The sequence below is a fragment of the Rhynchophorus ferrugineus genome, unplaced genomic scaffold (assembly GCF_030347505.1).
Source record: "Rhynchophorus ferrugineus isolate W39M unplaced genomic scaffold, kcgeb_rfMv2 rfM10, whole genome shotgun sequence".
Classification (NCBI taxonomy): domain Eukaryota; kingdom Metazoa; phylum Arthropoda; class Insecta; order Coleoptera; family Curculionidae; genus Rhynchophorus; species Rhynchophorus ferrugineus.
Window position 1 is genome coordinate 29,636,401 of NW_027472589.1, and position 16,436 is coordinate 29,652,836.

The 16,436-nt window shown below is 32.1% G+C and overlaps 3 protein-coding genes across 6 annotated transcripts in view; 1 reads left to right on the forward strand and 2 right to left on the reverse strand.

The window, feature by feature from the left end:
- The window catches only part of LOC143203998 (uncharacterized), a 170,525-nt gene extending 165,276 nt beyond the window's left edge, over positions 1–5,249 (reverse strand). Inside the window, exon 1 of one of the 2 annotated variants that reach the window (XM_076416397.1) lies at positions 4,911–5,249. The gene's annotated coding sequence lies outside the window, so the exon portion shown is untranslated. The remainder of the gene's footprint in view (positions 1–4,910) is intronic. The other variant, XM_076416398.1, reaches the window with a different exon arrangement.
- A 46-nt stretch (positions 5,250–5,295) lies between these two features.
- Positions 5,296–8,217, reverse strand: Pdk1 (Phosphoinositide-dependent kinase 1). 3 transcript variants are annotated; one of them, XM_076416410.1, is made up of 10 exons: positions 7,653–8,217; positions 7,427–7,595; positions 7,142–7,367; positions 6,913–7,085; positions 6,719–6,856; positions 6,505–6,666; positions 6,263–6,446; positions 6,029–6,207; positions 5,796–5,968; positions 5,296–5,710 (listed from the first exon to the last, which is right to left on the reverse strand). In XM_076416410.1, the coding sequence occupies exons 2-10, from the start codon at positions 7,566–7,568 to the stop codon at positions 5,597–5,599; spliced, it is 1,491 nt and encodes a 496-aa protein (XP_076272525.1). In that variant the 5' UTR covers positions 7,569–7,595; positions 7,653–8,217; the 3' UTR covers positions 5,296–5,596. The 3 variants fall into 3 exon arrangements, with proteins under 3 accessions (XP_076272525.1, XP_076272526.1, XP_076272524.1); XM_076416411.1 differs by having other exon boundaries at positions 7,861–8,207; XM_076416409.1 differs by having other exon boundaries at positions 7,755–8,088.
- A 1,840-nt stretch (positions 8,218–10,057) lies between these two features.
- The window catches only part of LOC143204032 (dexamethasone-induced Ras-related protein 1), a 180,357-nt gene continuing 173,978 nt past the window's right edge, over positions 10,058–16,436 (forward strand). The window contains exon 1 of the mRNA XM_076416455.1: positions 10,058–10,197. The gene's annotated coding sequence lies outside the window, so the exon portion shown is untranslated. The remainder of the gene's footprint in view (positions 10,198–16,436) is intronic.

Below are 16,436 nucleotides of genomic sequence, written 5' to 3' on the forward strand. Positions count from 1 at the left end.
ATCCATATATTTTTTAATTAGCCCTAACCCTTAAAAGATGTGTGTATGAATTTGACAGCTGTCGGATCATTACTTTGTAAATTATAGCATTTTGAGTGAAGCAACTTTTGTTATTGTGAAAAAATTTATAAAAATGAATTTCGCGTGTTAATGATGCCGAGTTTCCGGATACTGCCCCAGGAATCAACCAACCATTAAGGATTGTTATGCTAAGTTTAGACGTGATGAAATGAGCACCGAACAGAGTGACCGCAGTGGACGCTCAAAACAGGTTGTTACCGACAAAAACATTAAAAAAATCCACAAAATGATTTTGAATTACCGTAAATTGAAATTGAATGAAATAGCAGACACTCTAAGGTTATCAACTGAACGTGTACATCATATCATTCACGAATATTTGGGTATGAGCAAGCTCTGTGCAATATGGGTACCGCGCGAGCTCACTTTTGACCAAAAACAACGACGAGTTGATGATTCAGAGCAGTGTTTGAAGATGAATAAACCCGAGTTTTTGCATCGATATGTGACAATGGATGAAACATGGCTCCATTATTTCACTCCGAAGTCCAACCGACAGTCATCCGAGTGGACTGCACACGATGAACCAGCTCCAAAGCATGGGAAAACGCAAGAGTCAGCTAGCAAAGTTATGGCGTCTGTATTTTGGGATGCGCATGGAATAATTTTCATTGACTACCTTGAAAAAGGATGGACCATTAACAGCGACTATTACATAGCATTATTGGACCGTTTGAAGGACGAAATCGCCGAAAAACTGACGCATTTGAAGAAAAATAATGTGCTGCTTCACCAAGACAATGCGCCGTATTACAAGTCAGTGAAAATGATGACAAAAATCCATGAATTGTGCTTCGAATTGCTTCCTCATTCACCGTATTCTCCAGATATGGCCGCCAACCTATTGAGGCCTATTTTGAAGCAAAGGACAAATCGTACTACAAAAATGGTATCGAAAAGTTGGAGGGTCGCTATAATCAGTGTATCACCCTTGAAGGGAATTATGTTGAATAAAAAAAAGACTAATTTTGTCCAAAAAAATGTGTTTTACTATGGTGGACCGGGGACTTTTCAATTGACCTGTTGGCACTTCCATGCCTTTATGTACATCAACGACAAATTGTTCCGACGAGAGGAGCTTTTCTTACTTGAAGCGGGTGAAAAACTATCTACGATCTACTATAAGTCGGGATAAGTTAAACGCCTTAGCTCTTTTGTGCATTGAGTTCATTGTCATTATCAACCGGATTGTTGGGAGATAATTTAATACGAATATTGTTCGTAATATTTTTTTAATTATAAGCTCAATAATACATATTTAACGTTTGCTAAATATGTAATGTATATTTAGTTTTTATAAATTGCATTGTCAGTACTTTTAAAGCATAACTTACCCCACCTTATAAGTAGTACAACATTTTTATTTAGCTTACAACGACCCTCTAGTTCACAATTAAACTAATAACGGGAAAAAATCTGGTGTAGTGAGAACAAGATAGAGAACAAGTCATAAAACTGCAATTTAATTGACAAAGAAAATCGAAATCCGGTATTAAATTAAACAGGTCAGTAGGGGGCCGCCACTAGCCACAACCAGAACTATAAAATCAAGCACTGAACATTTCCAACAAGATAAAATAAAAGTAGAAAAAATAAAAACTAGCATAATTAATATTATTGTCCTTAATATCAAGACATAACAGCAATGAGATATTTATATTATAATTTAGACTCAAGGGTTCCCAAGAAACAACACCTGGAAAAAGAAAATTAATTAGTAACTCGCGTTAATATACCAAATTGTATTTATCATTCACGGCATCAAGCCACTTATTGGCCAACCCTGCTCGATTTCTTTATCCGGAAAGATATCTCAAGAAATAAAATTAAAAATGGAACATTTGTAGTAACTAAGAATTACCCACAATTCAATGTTAACACTGGGTGCTAACTTGTGCAGAAAAAACAAAATCTTACTAACAAATATACTGATTGTGATAAGTTCAGATAGTAAAAAGAAGAAAAGCTGCTGCCAAAACATCCCTTAACAGAATCAGTAGCCAGACGAATTACAGAACGCTTCCCGCAGATTTAAGTTTGCTTTCCCATAAACTCTTACAGAAATGCTATTTCTGCAGCAGATTTCTGAAAGAAGCCATCTGTTATAAAACAGCGAGCGAGCCTTATCCAACATATGAATGAAATGTAAAAAAAAATACTTTGTAAACGAAATTTTTTATTGAACTATTCTTATTTTTAAAATTGCATATATATTTTGTTTAAGGAATAAATTTCAAAATTTTAAATTTTACCTTCCTTTAATTATTTAAATCCTTCAGATATTGCTAAACTGGGATGCGTCAAAAAATATAATTTTTTAACGCCGTAAACGTTTATTTAAAAGCACATCAATAAATAGAAGGAACCAAAAACTATGAGGAATATGGATTGTTTACGATAATTCTAGATTTGGACAATAAATAAAGTATTGTATAAAATGTTAGAACAATACCTAATAAGACGCTAACAGTATAAAAAATTCAACTTCACATTCAAAAAGGAAAGAATTGTTTGGGAATCATTAAAGCTCACTATGATTAAAATTACTCTCAGAATACTTGCTACAGTTGTTCCCTAGTGACAGTTAATAAAAATACCAAAACAATCCTAAAATTAATGTAACAATATAATATATAAGTAATATAAGTATATAAATGCCAAAACGCCTACGATATATTAAATAAACTATCAGAACCAAAAAAACTATATTTGCGGGAAAAGTGAAGAATATTGGCGTAAGGGAATCAAACAATTAGTACCGAAAAAAGAACAGGAGTTTTGATTGATGACTAATACACTAACACTGACTATAAAAAAACTATAAAAATAATTAATGATATTCGCTGGATGTACCAAACAAATCTAAAATTATTTACCATAAATTACAAAGATTATAAGACCACACCATATACTAAATAAATAATATATTACCAGTTAATAATTACCAAACATTATTTTAAAACTTGAAACAACAAATAAACTAAAATCAAAGCTCAAAATACATGAAGAAAGCTCTATAATTTATTAATTAAATAAAATTAGAGAAAAAGATGATATAAATACTAAAACAACAATAGGTAAAGCCATTTATAATTAGGTAAACAGAAAAAGATAATATCTTATGATAAAAAATTAATAAACCAAACAAGGACCAGAACAAATGCAAAAAGATAAATAAGATATAAAAAGTAAAATTTCATTTGAAGTTTGAAATCGAATTTGTTAAATAAAGAAGAATTTATAATGAAAAAACTTGATATAACTGGAACTATAACGAAAAAATACTAAAAAAATATGAACTAAAACTGTTCTAGACTGAATTTGAAGTCAAATTTGATGATTAGAAAAGTACAGTAAACTTATATATATTACATTTTCAGATATATATAATATGAAAAATTAAATAAAGGGTAGGATTATATCCGAAATAAAAGTATTTTACAAACATATGGTCCTACAATATGTCTTATACAAAAAAAGAAGATAAATGATGTCATCAAGTGAAGTTAAAAAACTATAAATCTTTCTAATTAACAGATACAACTCTTTAATTAATTAAATTACGCGGTAACTACTGTATTCAATGCTTATATTATGCAAGTACTTGTTCAAATTAATTAAGGTAAAGAGCTATGAAATAATACAAATACGTGGAAACAATTTGTAATATAAACACATATTTCTGGAAATGTATGATGAAGAACCTATATAATGTAACAATAAGAATCCACTTAACCATAGATGTAATAAATCAAAATTGAAATATGAAAAATGGAATAATATTAAAAATAGAATTTATTTGAAAATAAATATAATAATAATATGAAATAGCAAGAAATCACTTCAACATGGGCGTAACAAACCAAAATTGTACGATATGAAAGTAGAAAGAGTCAAAAAAAGTTAAAAATAAACGATTCTGTAACGATTCTAGAAAACGTAATACGGTGAAGACATTGTTTTTATTAGAACTAAAAGAGATATATAACTAATCAGTGAGATTCTGTATTTGGAAAACTCCAAATAGAACTTGTTTACAGGTATTTTCCTTCTTTCTGGCTCCCACATATTTTTCAAATTACACAGTACAAGGTGACCAATACAACAAGAATAGTTGTTAAATAAACAGGTTATTTTTATCAACATTTCACTGAATCTATGATTGTACACCTACTTAAAGGATTTATATTATTTTATTAAGTCACCAGTAATGCTAACTTGTCTTCAAAACCAACATCAACTTTCACTCTCAAATAAACAAGACAAGGAACAACAAATTATCTCACCATTTAATGCATAATCATTATTAAAGATAATGCTTATCTTTGCATAAATTAAGGTGTGATAATTTTGCGATACCATTTTTTATGACCAATTATAATTTTAAATAGATACAAGGTTAAGATAAGTAATCGTTTCACAATTAAATAAATTCTGTATAAAATAATGTAATAATGTCATTATAAATAAAAAACTTAATCAAAAAACGTAGAAATGTAATATAGAAATACCATATTATTTATCATAACATATTGAAACACTGTAAATTTAATATTAAAACAACTAGGCTTATAAATATTAATAAGATAGGTAATTATTATTCTTTTTGTTGTATATGTTCTATACTTAGTTCTTTGATATATCTAGAGGTTAAGAATTCAAGATTACATTTCACGGCGAGCGTTTATTTGTTATTGTAATTTTATAAGAATAAAATAAACTCTAATTCCAATTTAAAATCTCAAAAGATTATCGAATACAAATAACCATTGACACAACTGTCAGAGACGTTAATAAAAGCCGGCCTAAAGTTATATACGATGAATTACATTCATTTGACGATAATCTGATGAAAAATCCGAGGAAAACTATTTATTTACAGTAATATTTGCGATAAACCTCATCAAAATATCATGTGGTAATTCGGAAAAAATATCTATGTGGGTGTAAAAATAAAACGTAACAATAACGCTGCGATTGCAACTCACCTGTGGAAAAATTCCACCATTGTTGCACTATCACTTTGAGAATTATCACGTGAATCCATCAACCCCTAATAAACGCACTATTTTTTAAACAAATCGCGAAAAAACAACATTAAATAATCAGATGTCACAACACAGAGTGCACACGCACGCCATTTTGAAATTGACAGATGTGCGCTGGCGCCATCTGTCGGCCGGAAGCCGACATAAGAAAATTAAAAAACTTGAAAGTGGAATAGCAATTTATTTAGGAAGTATAAATACAATAAATAAAATAGTTTACTATTAGGTTTGTTTACAAAAATTTAATCCTAGTTCAATAAATAAATAGGGAATTTCGATAAGGTTTAGAGGACAATTTCACCTAGGTATAAATAAATTAAATCAGAGTGCCGTGACGAAAAATCGAGAGTATTTGAACAAAACACGATCGGCATTCATACATCTCGCTTTTCGAAAATCGTCGCGAAAAACGCGGTAAGGTTTCCGCGATAAATAATTTGACTAAAATATGTTACGAGAAAATTCACCTAATCGTTTCCGGTGTTGGAATCGGGATAATAGTGTTCCTTTACTTGATCTATCGCTTTTACCCATTCCAAAGCATAGCCGAAGGGGTCTTCTAGGTAGTACTTGCGATTAGGCTGAAAAGAAGAACAATTTAAAGCTGGTAAGTAGTGTAATTCAATATCTATTGTTTAGCAATAACTTTCCTGAAGTAATACTTACAGTATGTACAAAAAAAGTCTTAAAATTTTTCGCTTCGGCTCTCAGATGTGGACTCCAGGGTATTTCTCCTTTGAACGTCATAGTAGCTGGGTCCACGTAGTACAAATGGGGACCCAGAGTCAGCATGAACATTCTTCGTCGAGGAATGAGTCCCTTCTTTTTGTCTATGAGACCTGAGTGGGTTTTCAGGAATTAGGATATTAAATCAAATAGTAACCAAACAAAACCTTTACCTTGTTTCAAAATAAGATTACCCTCCACAAAAACATTATAAGGATTACTCTCCTGACTTTTCAGTCTTTTTTCGATTTCCTCAGGAGGTATATCGGATATTTTTCTACCAGTGTCTGATTTCTTACGCGTTACTTGTGGTAAAGAGTTTGAAATAAGGAGCATATTATCTATTGCAAGTCTATAAAAAACGTTGTACTTTAAAAAGGAAGGTGGTTTAGTCTATTACAACTTACTGGGAGGCTTTCTTTTTATCTAGTCCTGGTTCTTTATTTTCTAAACTCCCACCGAAACTAGCAGTGCGCTCTAGAATCAGCTCTGTGTCAGAAAGTTTTGGTGGCGGACCTAAATCGTCCCAATTTGTGCCTACAAAAAAGTCGTGCCCCCTTATACTTGTATAGCGAATTTCATCCGTTGCACCTATGGAAAAGTATAAGTTTATTCTATAATAAAAATGTTTATATTTCAAAAAGCATACCTAAACGCATTTCTGGATCGAGAACTAATAATTTTTCTATAAAGTATTTTAATTTGCTATCAAAACAAGTAGGAAAATTGTATTCTAAGGCTAAGATCTTTTGGAAAATCAAATATTCACTTCCTCCTACAAAAGGCATCTGCCCTGATGCCATTTGATATACTGAAACCCACCAAATTGAAACGCTATATTAATTGAATCCCTAATTAGATACCTATACATCCTAATGCCCACAGATCTGATGAGTATGATGACTTAGATTCTTGTAACATTTCTGGACTGACGAATTGAGCTGTGCCCACGAAACTGTGTCTTCTACGCCTTAATTCACCACTGCTACTTGAACTATCACCTATTAACACAAAACAAAGATACTAAAAACTAAATCAAACATAATGTCACACATACCATTGGTTACTGTTTGATTTGTTTCATTGTTTTCGATTTTTGCACTACCAAAATCTGTAATCAATATATGGAAATTGTGATCAAACAAAATATTCTCTGGTTTCAAGTCTCTATGTACAATTTTTTTTGAGTGTAGATATTCTAGAGCTAGTACCAATTCGGCAGTGTAATATCTGCAAATAAAATATATGTAGATCGTTTGTTCCAAAATATTTAGCCTTAAAATTACCTGGTACATTCCAGGTTAAATTTACTATGTAGGTTTATATATTTCAACAGTTCACCATTCTTGGCATAAGTTAAAACAAAATAAAGTCTTTCTATATCTTGAAATGTACTGTAAAGGTGTACAAAATATTGGGAGGAATTGCCTAAAATGCGGAGCACTTCCTTCTCACGCATAACATATTCGGTTTTCTTTTCTCTAATTACATGAATCTTTTCTAATACTTTAACTGCAAAGTTATTTAGATTTTTTATACACGATATTATTTCTTTATATATAGCTACTTACTAGCAAATTCTTTATTAGTCTGAATATCTTTCGCCAGATACACAGTACTGAAACTGCCTTCTCCAATGACTTTTCCAAATATAAAATCCAGAGGAGTCTTTTTACGAACCTCCTGCGATTCTACACTATTTGGAGGTGTCATTATCTAGTTATTGTTCAAGTGAATCACCTGAAAGCAAATTTCGCAATGTTATTACTGTGAAGGTGAGAAAAACATATGTGTAACCTTCACTTTCTAAACTATTAAAAAGGAAAAATTAACCCAACAACAAAATAGAACAGACATTAACGGTGACGGAAACAATAAATATTTAAAATAAAAAATAACCTTGCGTCATCGGTTTGAAAGGGGAGAAAACCTCCGACTAACAATAGTAGTAATTTTCGAACTGATAAAGCTTGTATTTACGTCACGAAACTACCAAAAATCTGACCTTTACACATTCGTTCATTCAAGAATTCCTTAACGACACTTGCGAGGTACTGAGGTTTTGATATTCGTCAGGAATGCCGAAAAACACCGACGGGGATTTAATCTAACGACCGATAAAACCTAATCTAAGTTCAAATACTACGTTACTGTCTTATCAGATTTCATTGGAAATGTTTGGTTTCTGGGAAAATTTGACTTTTCACCTATTTATTGACTTGCGCTCTACGGCAACATAACGTACTATTACAAATAACTGTCTAATGAGAGAGAAAGAGAAAAAACTGCAAATATCGTTTATCTCTGTCTATGGCATTAGAAAATAAGGCAAACCAAATGCCAACTGTCATTGTCTTTGTTTAAAGAACTGTAAGATAACCGTATTGGTTCGATGTACGCATGTGCGATTCTGAGAATTAAATACGGTTATATTCATAGAGAGAGATAGAGGTTCTATGGTTATATTTAATTTTTCATTTCTGTGGGCAAGTTTTTATTTTATTTTTCTTGTTTGGTTCATTCATTTTTTCTTGTTGCGTAATCGTAAGTTCAGCCTTTTGAAAAAATACACTGTCAAATCATTCAACAATGTAAAAGTTTCACTAGTTAAACGAAAAATCCTTAGTTATGAAGGAATAAACAATCGGTTGGAAGAGGTTGATTCAAAATTTGTGACAAAATTATGAAATCCAATCCTTATATAAGGTAAAAACCTATATCAAAAGAGTAGTTCAAGAAGAAGCACGAATTATCTGGCAAAAATTAATAGATACATTGGAAGTAGAAGTTAATGTGAAATATGGATATAAATTAGATAAAATCCTAAAATTTATTAATTCATTAAGGCTGGTATTACTATCAAATCAATAAATCATGCATAAATAGATTTATTTAAAGATGTAACCCAGATTTATTGTTAATGAATTAAAAGAACTAGATGATTAAAATGTGGATAAAAATTAACACATTATGAAGCTAACATGTTAATAGACGTAGAATATCAGAATTGCATAGTTGATTTTAGGTGTAAACTCTACAAAAAATGTGGAGATATTTAAATGCTACTGATTATAATGCATAAGATTTGTTCATGTTGGTATTAGTGTGATTTTTCAAAGATGTATCTTAAAATAAGTTCTCTGAAGCAACTGAACATATTTGATGATTAAGAGTGCTACATTATATTGCAGATATTACAAAACAGGAAAACTATGGTGCTTAAGTTGGTATATGTAAAATTACTGAATACAACTTAGGAAAATATATGTATATTTAACATTTTAATTGGACTAAATGGATTAAGGTTTTTAATTAAGGGTTATTCAAAGTTTATAAAATAATAAAATTAGTAGTACGATTAGGTTCCCAGAAGGAAACACCACATGTAAAAATTGTTTTACTTCTTGCCTAGAGATAGGATATCAATAACTAAAACACACGCATAAGATATGGTAACTTTACACTTGAAATAGTTATTTAGAATTGATTTTGTTTCTTTTCTTTTTGTTATTTGTCCTAAAAATGTGGCCAGTTTAATTTGAAATCAACTATTATCTAGCTTGTTATTGCTATGCTAGTACTTAAATTTTGAATAACCAACAAAACAAAATGAAGAAAAAAAATGTATTACTAAGTTCAAATAATTTGTTAATTGACACATTGTATTAATCAGTACCATATTTTCAATTGAAATGAATTAGGTTAAAATGACACAGTCGAAATCATAACGTAAACAACATCGTGGAGAAATCGTGATATAATCATGAAATCAAGTATCAATGATAAATTTATTTATAAACAATACGAAAATTACATAACGAATTTAAATTGAGATATCAATCTGGTCTGCGAAATTAGACCAATCACACAGCTTGGTTGCTGACGTTTATGTCCTGAACTTTTACTGGCGTTCCGATCGATATGCAACACATTATATCGATATTATGTAAATCGCTATAAAATCACCCCTTTCAGTAATCAAAATATCTAATAGAATAAACATAATGAAAGCTATAACTGATTATAACGCAATCAACGATTGCTTATGGCTGCAGGAAACTGTTTTAACGGCTCAGAGTTATCCATTGATTTCGGAAAAGTGGTGGGGTTGGATCTCGTGGTTTGAAAAGGACGCGAAAATCTGAAAAACATTAAGGGTTTCGCGACGAATCCGGGAGGACACGTGCGTGCCCGTGCGATAGGTAAATTTCTGATGACCGATCTTTGCATGAAATAAATCGACTTCCAGAATTATCAAAATGACGCTGGAAAGACATTTTCCGATTTAGCGGCGTCCTTTTGTTCGGACTTATTGTTGTTTGACGGGACTTTCGTTTAAATGGTAAGTTGCCGACAAAGTTTTGTATCTCTAGCTTAGTATGATAAACAAATTCGAAACTTTGGTTTTATCGCGCTTTTTTTATGACTTGTTTTAAAATATTTTTAAGCCGTTACGCTAGGCTCTGTTATTTATCGTATAAAGTTGCGATTCAAGTTTTTTTAGTTGTTTTGTTGCAGCGATTGTATTGTTGTTTGATTGTTTTATATTGGAAGTTTCCGGTTTCAAATTCTTATTGAATCTTGTACCGTTGCCGTGTTATTTGGTGCAGTTGTAATTATTTTTAAAGGTTTTATTGCAATTAAGAAACAGAAGGAATTAGGGAACTGTTGACTTAACATAAATTAAATTCCGACTAAAAAAGTAAACCTAATTTATTAGCTGTGGGAAGTATACAAATTTAAAACATTTCTGGTATTTATTTTAAAATGTAGATGCGTTTTTAATGAATGACTTTTTCATCAATTTTGTAAAATAATAACTAGGAAGATAATAAAAATGTTCCTCTTTGGAGACAAACATTCTTCACTATTAAGTAACTTCATCGCTAAGAAGCCCAACAAAAACATAAATAAGTTATAAAAATAAAATAAATAATAAAAATTCTATATAATCCTTTTAATTCTTTGAGTTTATAGAGAAACAAGTAGTCAGTCTTTCAGTTCTGTTTTTAGTTGTTTTCTGCATAGTGCATTTGTGAATGTGTAATAGTTTGTCACAGAAAAACTTCATTGTCAGGGGTGGGCAGATTATATTACTGTTAGACAAGATCACTTTTTTACTTTGTCGCAGTTTTACGCAGTTATATGAAACACGATAGGTAAAATTAAGAAACATTTCCCTGACAGTCTTCAGCTAGTTGTATGATTCGCTTCAAGTGGGGAACAGCAAATGTGAAGTGTCTTCAATAGACAATCAATCAGAAAAGAGTAGAGGTCTGTTGTTAGGTTTTACTGATATTTTGATCAATGCTTCACTTTATAAATGCTTTTATTAGTGAAAATCGGTACAGTCTATATTAATAAAAATATTATCTATCATTTTGTATAACAGTTCCTCATATTTCTGACAATATGTTGATATCACGTCGAAAGTACTATTTTTTGTATTACTATCTTAGAACTTCAAGAATTTGCACGTGGGCAATACGTGTTATAATATGATTTCCGTTATACAATATAATTCTACTGACATGTAGAAGATCGCTTCAGTAAGTGATCTGCTGTAGAAACTTATATTCTAAGTGTTATTCTAGATACTATTCTAACTTACTCTAAACTCTATCCCCACTTATTCTAAAGACTATTCTAATTTAATATGGGGATTATTATATCTCACTCTATGTGCCTGTTAATCAGTTTGTATGATAGTTTACGTTTAATGCATTGGGATGCACTAACAGTCTTTCAGAGTACTTTGCACTAACACTTCAAATCACACTCGTTATTGGTTCTATTGGGATATCGCGCTGAATTAGTTTGTTCGAGACGTAATATGGGGCATCGATTATGACTAGCAACACTTTATTCTGGAACCTCTGGAGAATATCAATGTTAGATATGCTAGTAGTACCCTACAGTTCAATACCATAGGTCCAAATGAGCCTAAGTATTGACCAATACAGCAAAATCTTGATATATAAGGATAATTTAGATTTACAGCCAATACATTTGATTTAGTTTAAGTCCAAGCTGCTTACGTTTTATCACTATATGTTTTTCCATGTTAAACGTCAAGCGAAATGCATTCCCAGATATTTAATGTTGTCTGCTTGCGGAAGTTCATGATTATTCAATTTTACTGAGGGACATGTTCTTCTACAAAGGGTGAATGTCTCATTTGCTTTAATACGCCATGTTTTCAACAACAATTCGATTTTGTTAAAATGAAGTTGGAGGTGTGGCTGATATTGGATCCTTGTGTGATGATAAAACCGCTATATGTCAGCATATATTGCAACAGTAGTGTTTCTTGAAGTCGGTAGGTCAGCTGTATATAATAGATATAACAGTGGGCCAAGAACACTGCCCTGCGGAACACCCGAATATATTGTATGGAGGTCAGTGTATTCGTCACCCTGTTTCAGAATAAAACAACAGATTTTGGAACGTGTTACCGAACGTTGTCATATAAGAAGATGACTTTGCATCTATTATTTGCTATTGTTTGTCCTTTTCTCCTACAATAAGTTGTTCAGTTTGTTTCATATGGTCAGATTGCTGATTCTACCTATGTACAAGGGTTTTGGGCCATTTCGGAGGACTCCTCACGGCTAACCCCACTTTCTAAATGCTAATCACAATATGCCACAGAAATTTGTTTAATGGTACAGCAATAAAACCGCGATGTTGAAACGCCTCGAAATCTTTTCAAACTCCTGGAGACAGTTGATTCATCAATTGCTAAGCTGTCTTCAAATCACACCATTAATATCATTCAGCACTTTTAAATCGTTGATACCAAAACCGACATATATATTAACACACGATATTATTAAACTGACATTGCTATATGGTTAAACAGCATCACTATATATTTTCGAAAATATTTCATGGATTGCGACAGCATATTAATATAATGATATTTTAAGAGATATCGATTAAAAAAATATTGTAGATAATATTTATATAAAACACCGAAAAAAAGTGGTAGTTGTTTTTAACAATATCGATATTTTTTGCGACAGCACTAATTCTGGGGGAATACAATTTTTGAACAGAAAATTTCCATAGTTTTTTTAGAGCGGCGCTAAAATATTAAAAAATATCGACATTTAAAGGTATATTAACGTAAAAGCACAACATATTGGCCCACTGTAATAAATATCGAAACTGCAACTCAAAGTTCGATACTCTCTTTTAAAACTATTGATATTTCTGTGAAAAAATATTTTAAAAAAATATTAAAAAATATCGGTCAACAAGAACCTCGATATATAGGTCTAAATTATCAATATTTTGTGAAAAAATTTTCACGAACTAAACAACAGAAATAGTATATGTCGAAAATACAATTTTGACCATTCCATGATTAGCCTCTGTATACAATGAATAAATACATAATGCTACATGAAACATTGCTATTTTGCAGAAAACTGTGTATAATTATACTTGTTCATGTTTACATTGATACTTCGCACTTCCAGTTTTTACCAGCAAATATCGATAACCAAAAAAAGAACAGGTCAGTTGAAAAATCCCCTGACTGACACATTGATGGCGCTACTAGAATTAAATCCATTTGTTTTTAGTTAGCCTTAACCGTCAAGAGATACGTGTATAAATGTAACAGCTGTCGGATCATTAGTTTGTGAATTATAACATTTTGAGTGAAGCAACTTTTGTTATTGTAAAGAAGTTGAAGCAAAAACTTGGCTTGATGCCGGGCTTCCGAACAGTGTCCCAGGAAAATCAACCATCAAGGATTGGTATGCGAAGTTTAGCTGTGGTGAAATGAGCACTGAAGGCGGTGAACGTAGTGGACGCCCACAAGATGTTACGGACGAAAACCGTTTTGAATGACCGTAAATTGAAACTGAATGAACTAGTAGACACTTTAAAGATATCAAGTGAACGTGTACGTCATATCATTCACGAATATTAGGGTGCGAGAAAGCTCTGTGTAAAGTGTGTGCCGCGCGAGCTTACTTTTGACCAAAAACAACGACGACTTGATGATTCGAAGCAGTGTTTGAAGATGATCAAGCGTAATAAACCCGAGTTTTTTCGTCGATATATGAGAATGGATGAAACATGGCTCCATCATTTCACTCCGAAGTCCAATCGACAGTCATCTGAGTGGGCTGCACACGATGAACCCGCTCCAAAGCGCGGGAAAACGCAACAATCGGCTGGCAAGGTTATAGCGACTGTATTTTGAGATGCGTATGGAATAATTTTCGTTGACTACCTTGAAAAAGAAAGGACCATCAACAGCGACTATTACATAGCGTTATTGAACCGTCTGAACCGTCATCCACCGTATTTTTCAGACCTGGCCCCCCAGCGGCTATTTCCTGTCCTCTGATCTCAAAAGGATGCTCGCTGGGAAGAGATTTTCGTTGAATGAAGATGTGATCGACAAAACTGAAACCTATTTTGAATCAAGGGACAAATCGAAGTTGGCTATAATCAGTGTATCACTCTTGAGATGAATTATGTCGAATAAAAAAAAATTAATTTTGTCAAAACAATGTGTTTTACTATGGTAGGCCGGGGACTTTTCAATTGACCTGTTACATTCAACCAGCTAATAGATTCCTTATTACTATCTATGTGTTTTGTTTCTTTGTTTTTATTTTATTTCGTCCTTTTTTTATGTGTTTTGTTTCTTTGCTTTTATTTTATTTCGTCCTTTTTGTTAGAAATCATATTAATAATATAATAACGTAAATTCAAACCAATTTATTCTTATCTGTCTATTCAAAAATATGTTTGCAAGATTCAACAATATCATATTTAATTTAATTTAAACCAAATCTTTGTTCTTATGTTTATCCACTTTCAAAAGCGTCAGATTTCATATACCTCAATAAGATATTTACTTTTTATTACTGGCCTGGATATTTTCTATTTTCATGTAGTATAACATTTCGTAATAAAATATGAAATATATTTTTCTTTGATACATAATATCATTCTCACTCGGTTTCTCAACCAGCCAAATAATTCTATACCTTTAACCTTTAAAGGAAGTAATTTTTAGATTCTTTTCTGCTATTTTTAGCAGTCTGACTAATAAAGAATATATTAGTTCAATAAAATACAAATAACGCGACTGTGATGACCAATTTCTTTGTAATCATTAAGACATTATACTCAAGTTTAACAACCATTGAAATACTATTTGATTGTAATGGCAATTTTACATGAAATACAGTAATAAAGAATAATCTCAAAATAAAAAAAAACACTATATGTTTAAGTAATATGAACACCAGGCAATATAGTAAATTTTATTATAACATGTTGACTACCCTGGTTCCGTCCAAATAATGCGGCGTGTATGTATCGCTCGGTTTGTATACCAAGTCTTGTAAGTTGTAATTCAGTGTATTATACGCTTTGTTCTGTGACGATTAAAACAAATGATCGGTGAACTGTGATAACAACGGCTGAACTGTTTGACGTTCTAGTAGCGACACTATCCACGACATCATCGTCGAAGAGATATAGTGATAGAGACCTACGAGCATTAAAAAGGTTTTGTGGTCAGACAACATAGAACTAATGCTGGTAAAGTCACAACAGAACTTAACACTCACACTAGACACTTGAGTAATACTGTTTCAAGAAAAACAGTACAGCGAGAGCGTCATATAGTTAATATTTGTGGAAGAGCTCTGACTGCGAAATGCTTTATAATGGAAGCCAACGTTAAGCTGCGAAAAAAGTGGTGCAACTATCATAAATCCTGGAGACTTGATGACTGGATAATATGGACTGAAGAATATTGTATGGTATGGGGTATTCATAGTTTACTTTATTTCCTAAAAATGGCTGGGTTTATATATTGAGAAGCCCAAAAGAAGCCTATAATCTGGACTGCCTGCTTCCCACAGTCAAGCATGGAGATGGTTCTGTTATGGTTTGGGCGGCAATATCGGGATATTTAGCTGGTCCTCTCATTGATGTCGCTGGCGAGATTACTGTGAATGAATATTTCTACATCCTCAGTGATGAAGTTCTTACTATGACTAACATATTGCTACGACTATCAAGAATGGATCAAAATTCCGTTAGAAACTATTCAGACGCTTTACGAATTTATTTCGCGAAGAATTGCAGCTATTTTAAAAGAAAATGATGGTTCAACACTCTATAAATAAGTAAATATTGTGTATATGTCAGGCGTTTATATTATTTTGACCATTCGGTGTATTTCCAATCAGATGAATACGGTTTCAAGATTTTTGGTAATTAAAGCTATACGGGCTTTAGGTCTTTTTATTTATCAAAGAAACAGCATTAAACCTTCGTAAAGTAACACGATGAGCGTCTCGAACGGTACAGAAAGTTATTCATGCAGCTCTGCGATCATCATACAGCAGATAATTTGGGAGCTCCGTCAGCAATTGCCATTCCAAAAATATTATTTCCTGATAACAAGCCAACAATGAATCAATAAGACCGCTGTAATCGACCAAGTGACAGCTGAAGTTATCAAGGAACATGTGGAAACATACCTTCGACGCCTTCAGCTGCTGCTAGCTGCTGGAGAAAGTACCGTCAGCGTGGAAGAAA

What these genes read in the sequence shown, in the direction of transcription:
- Pdk1 (XM_076416410.1), bottom strand. Translation starts at nt 7,568, where the DNA reads ATGACACCTCCAAATAGTGTAGAATCGCAGGAGGTTCGTAAAAAGACT. An exon ending in CGATCCAGAAATGCGTTTAG is followed by an intron (nt 6,447 to 6,504) that starts GTATGCTTTTTG and finishes ACTTTTCCATAG; the next exon opens with GTGCAACGGATGAAATTCGC. An exon ending in AGACTTTTTTTGTACATACT is followed by an intron (nt 5,711 to 5,795) that starts GTAAGTATTACT and finishes TCTTCTTTTCAG; the next exon opens with CCTAATCGCAAGTACTACCT.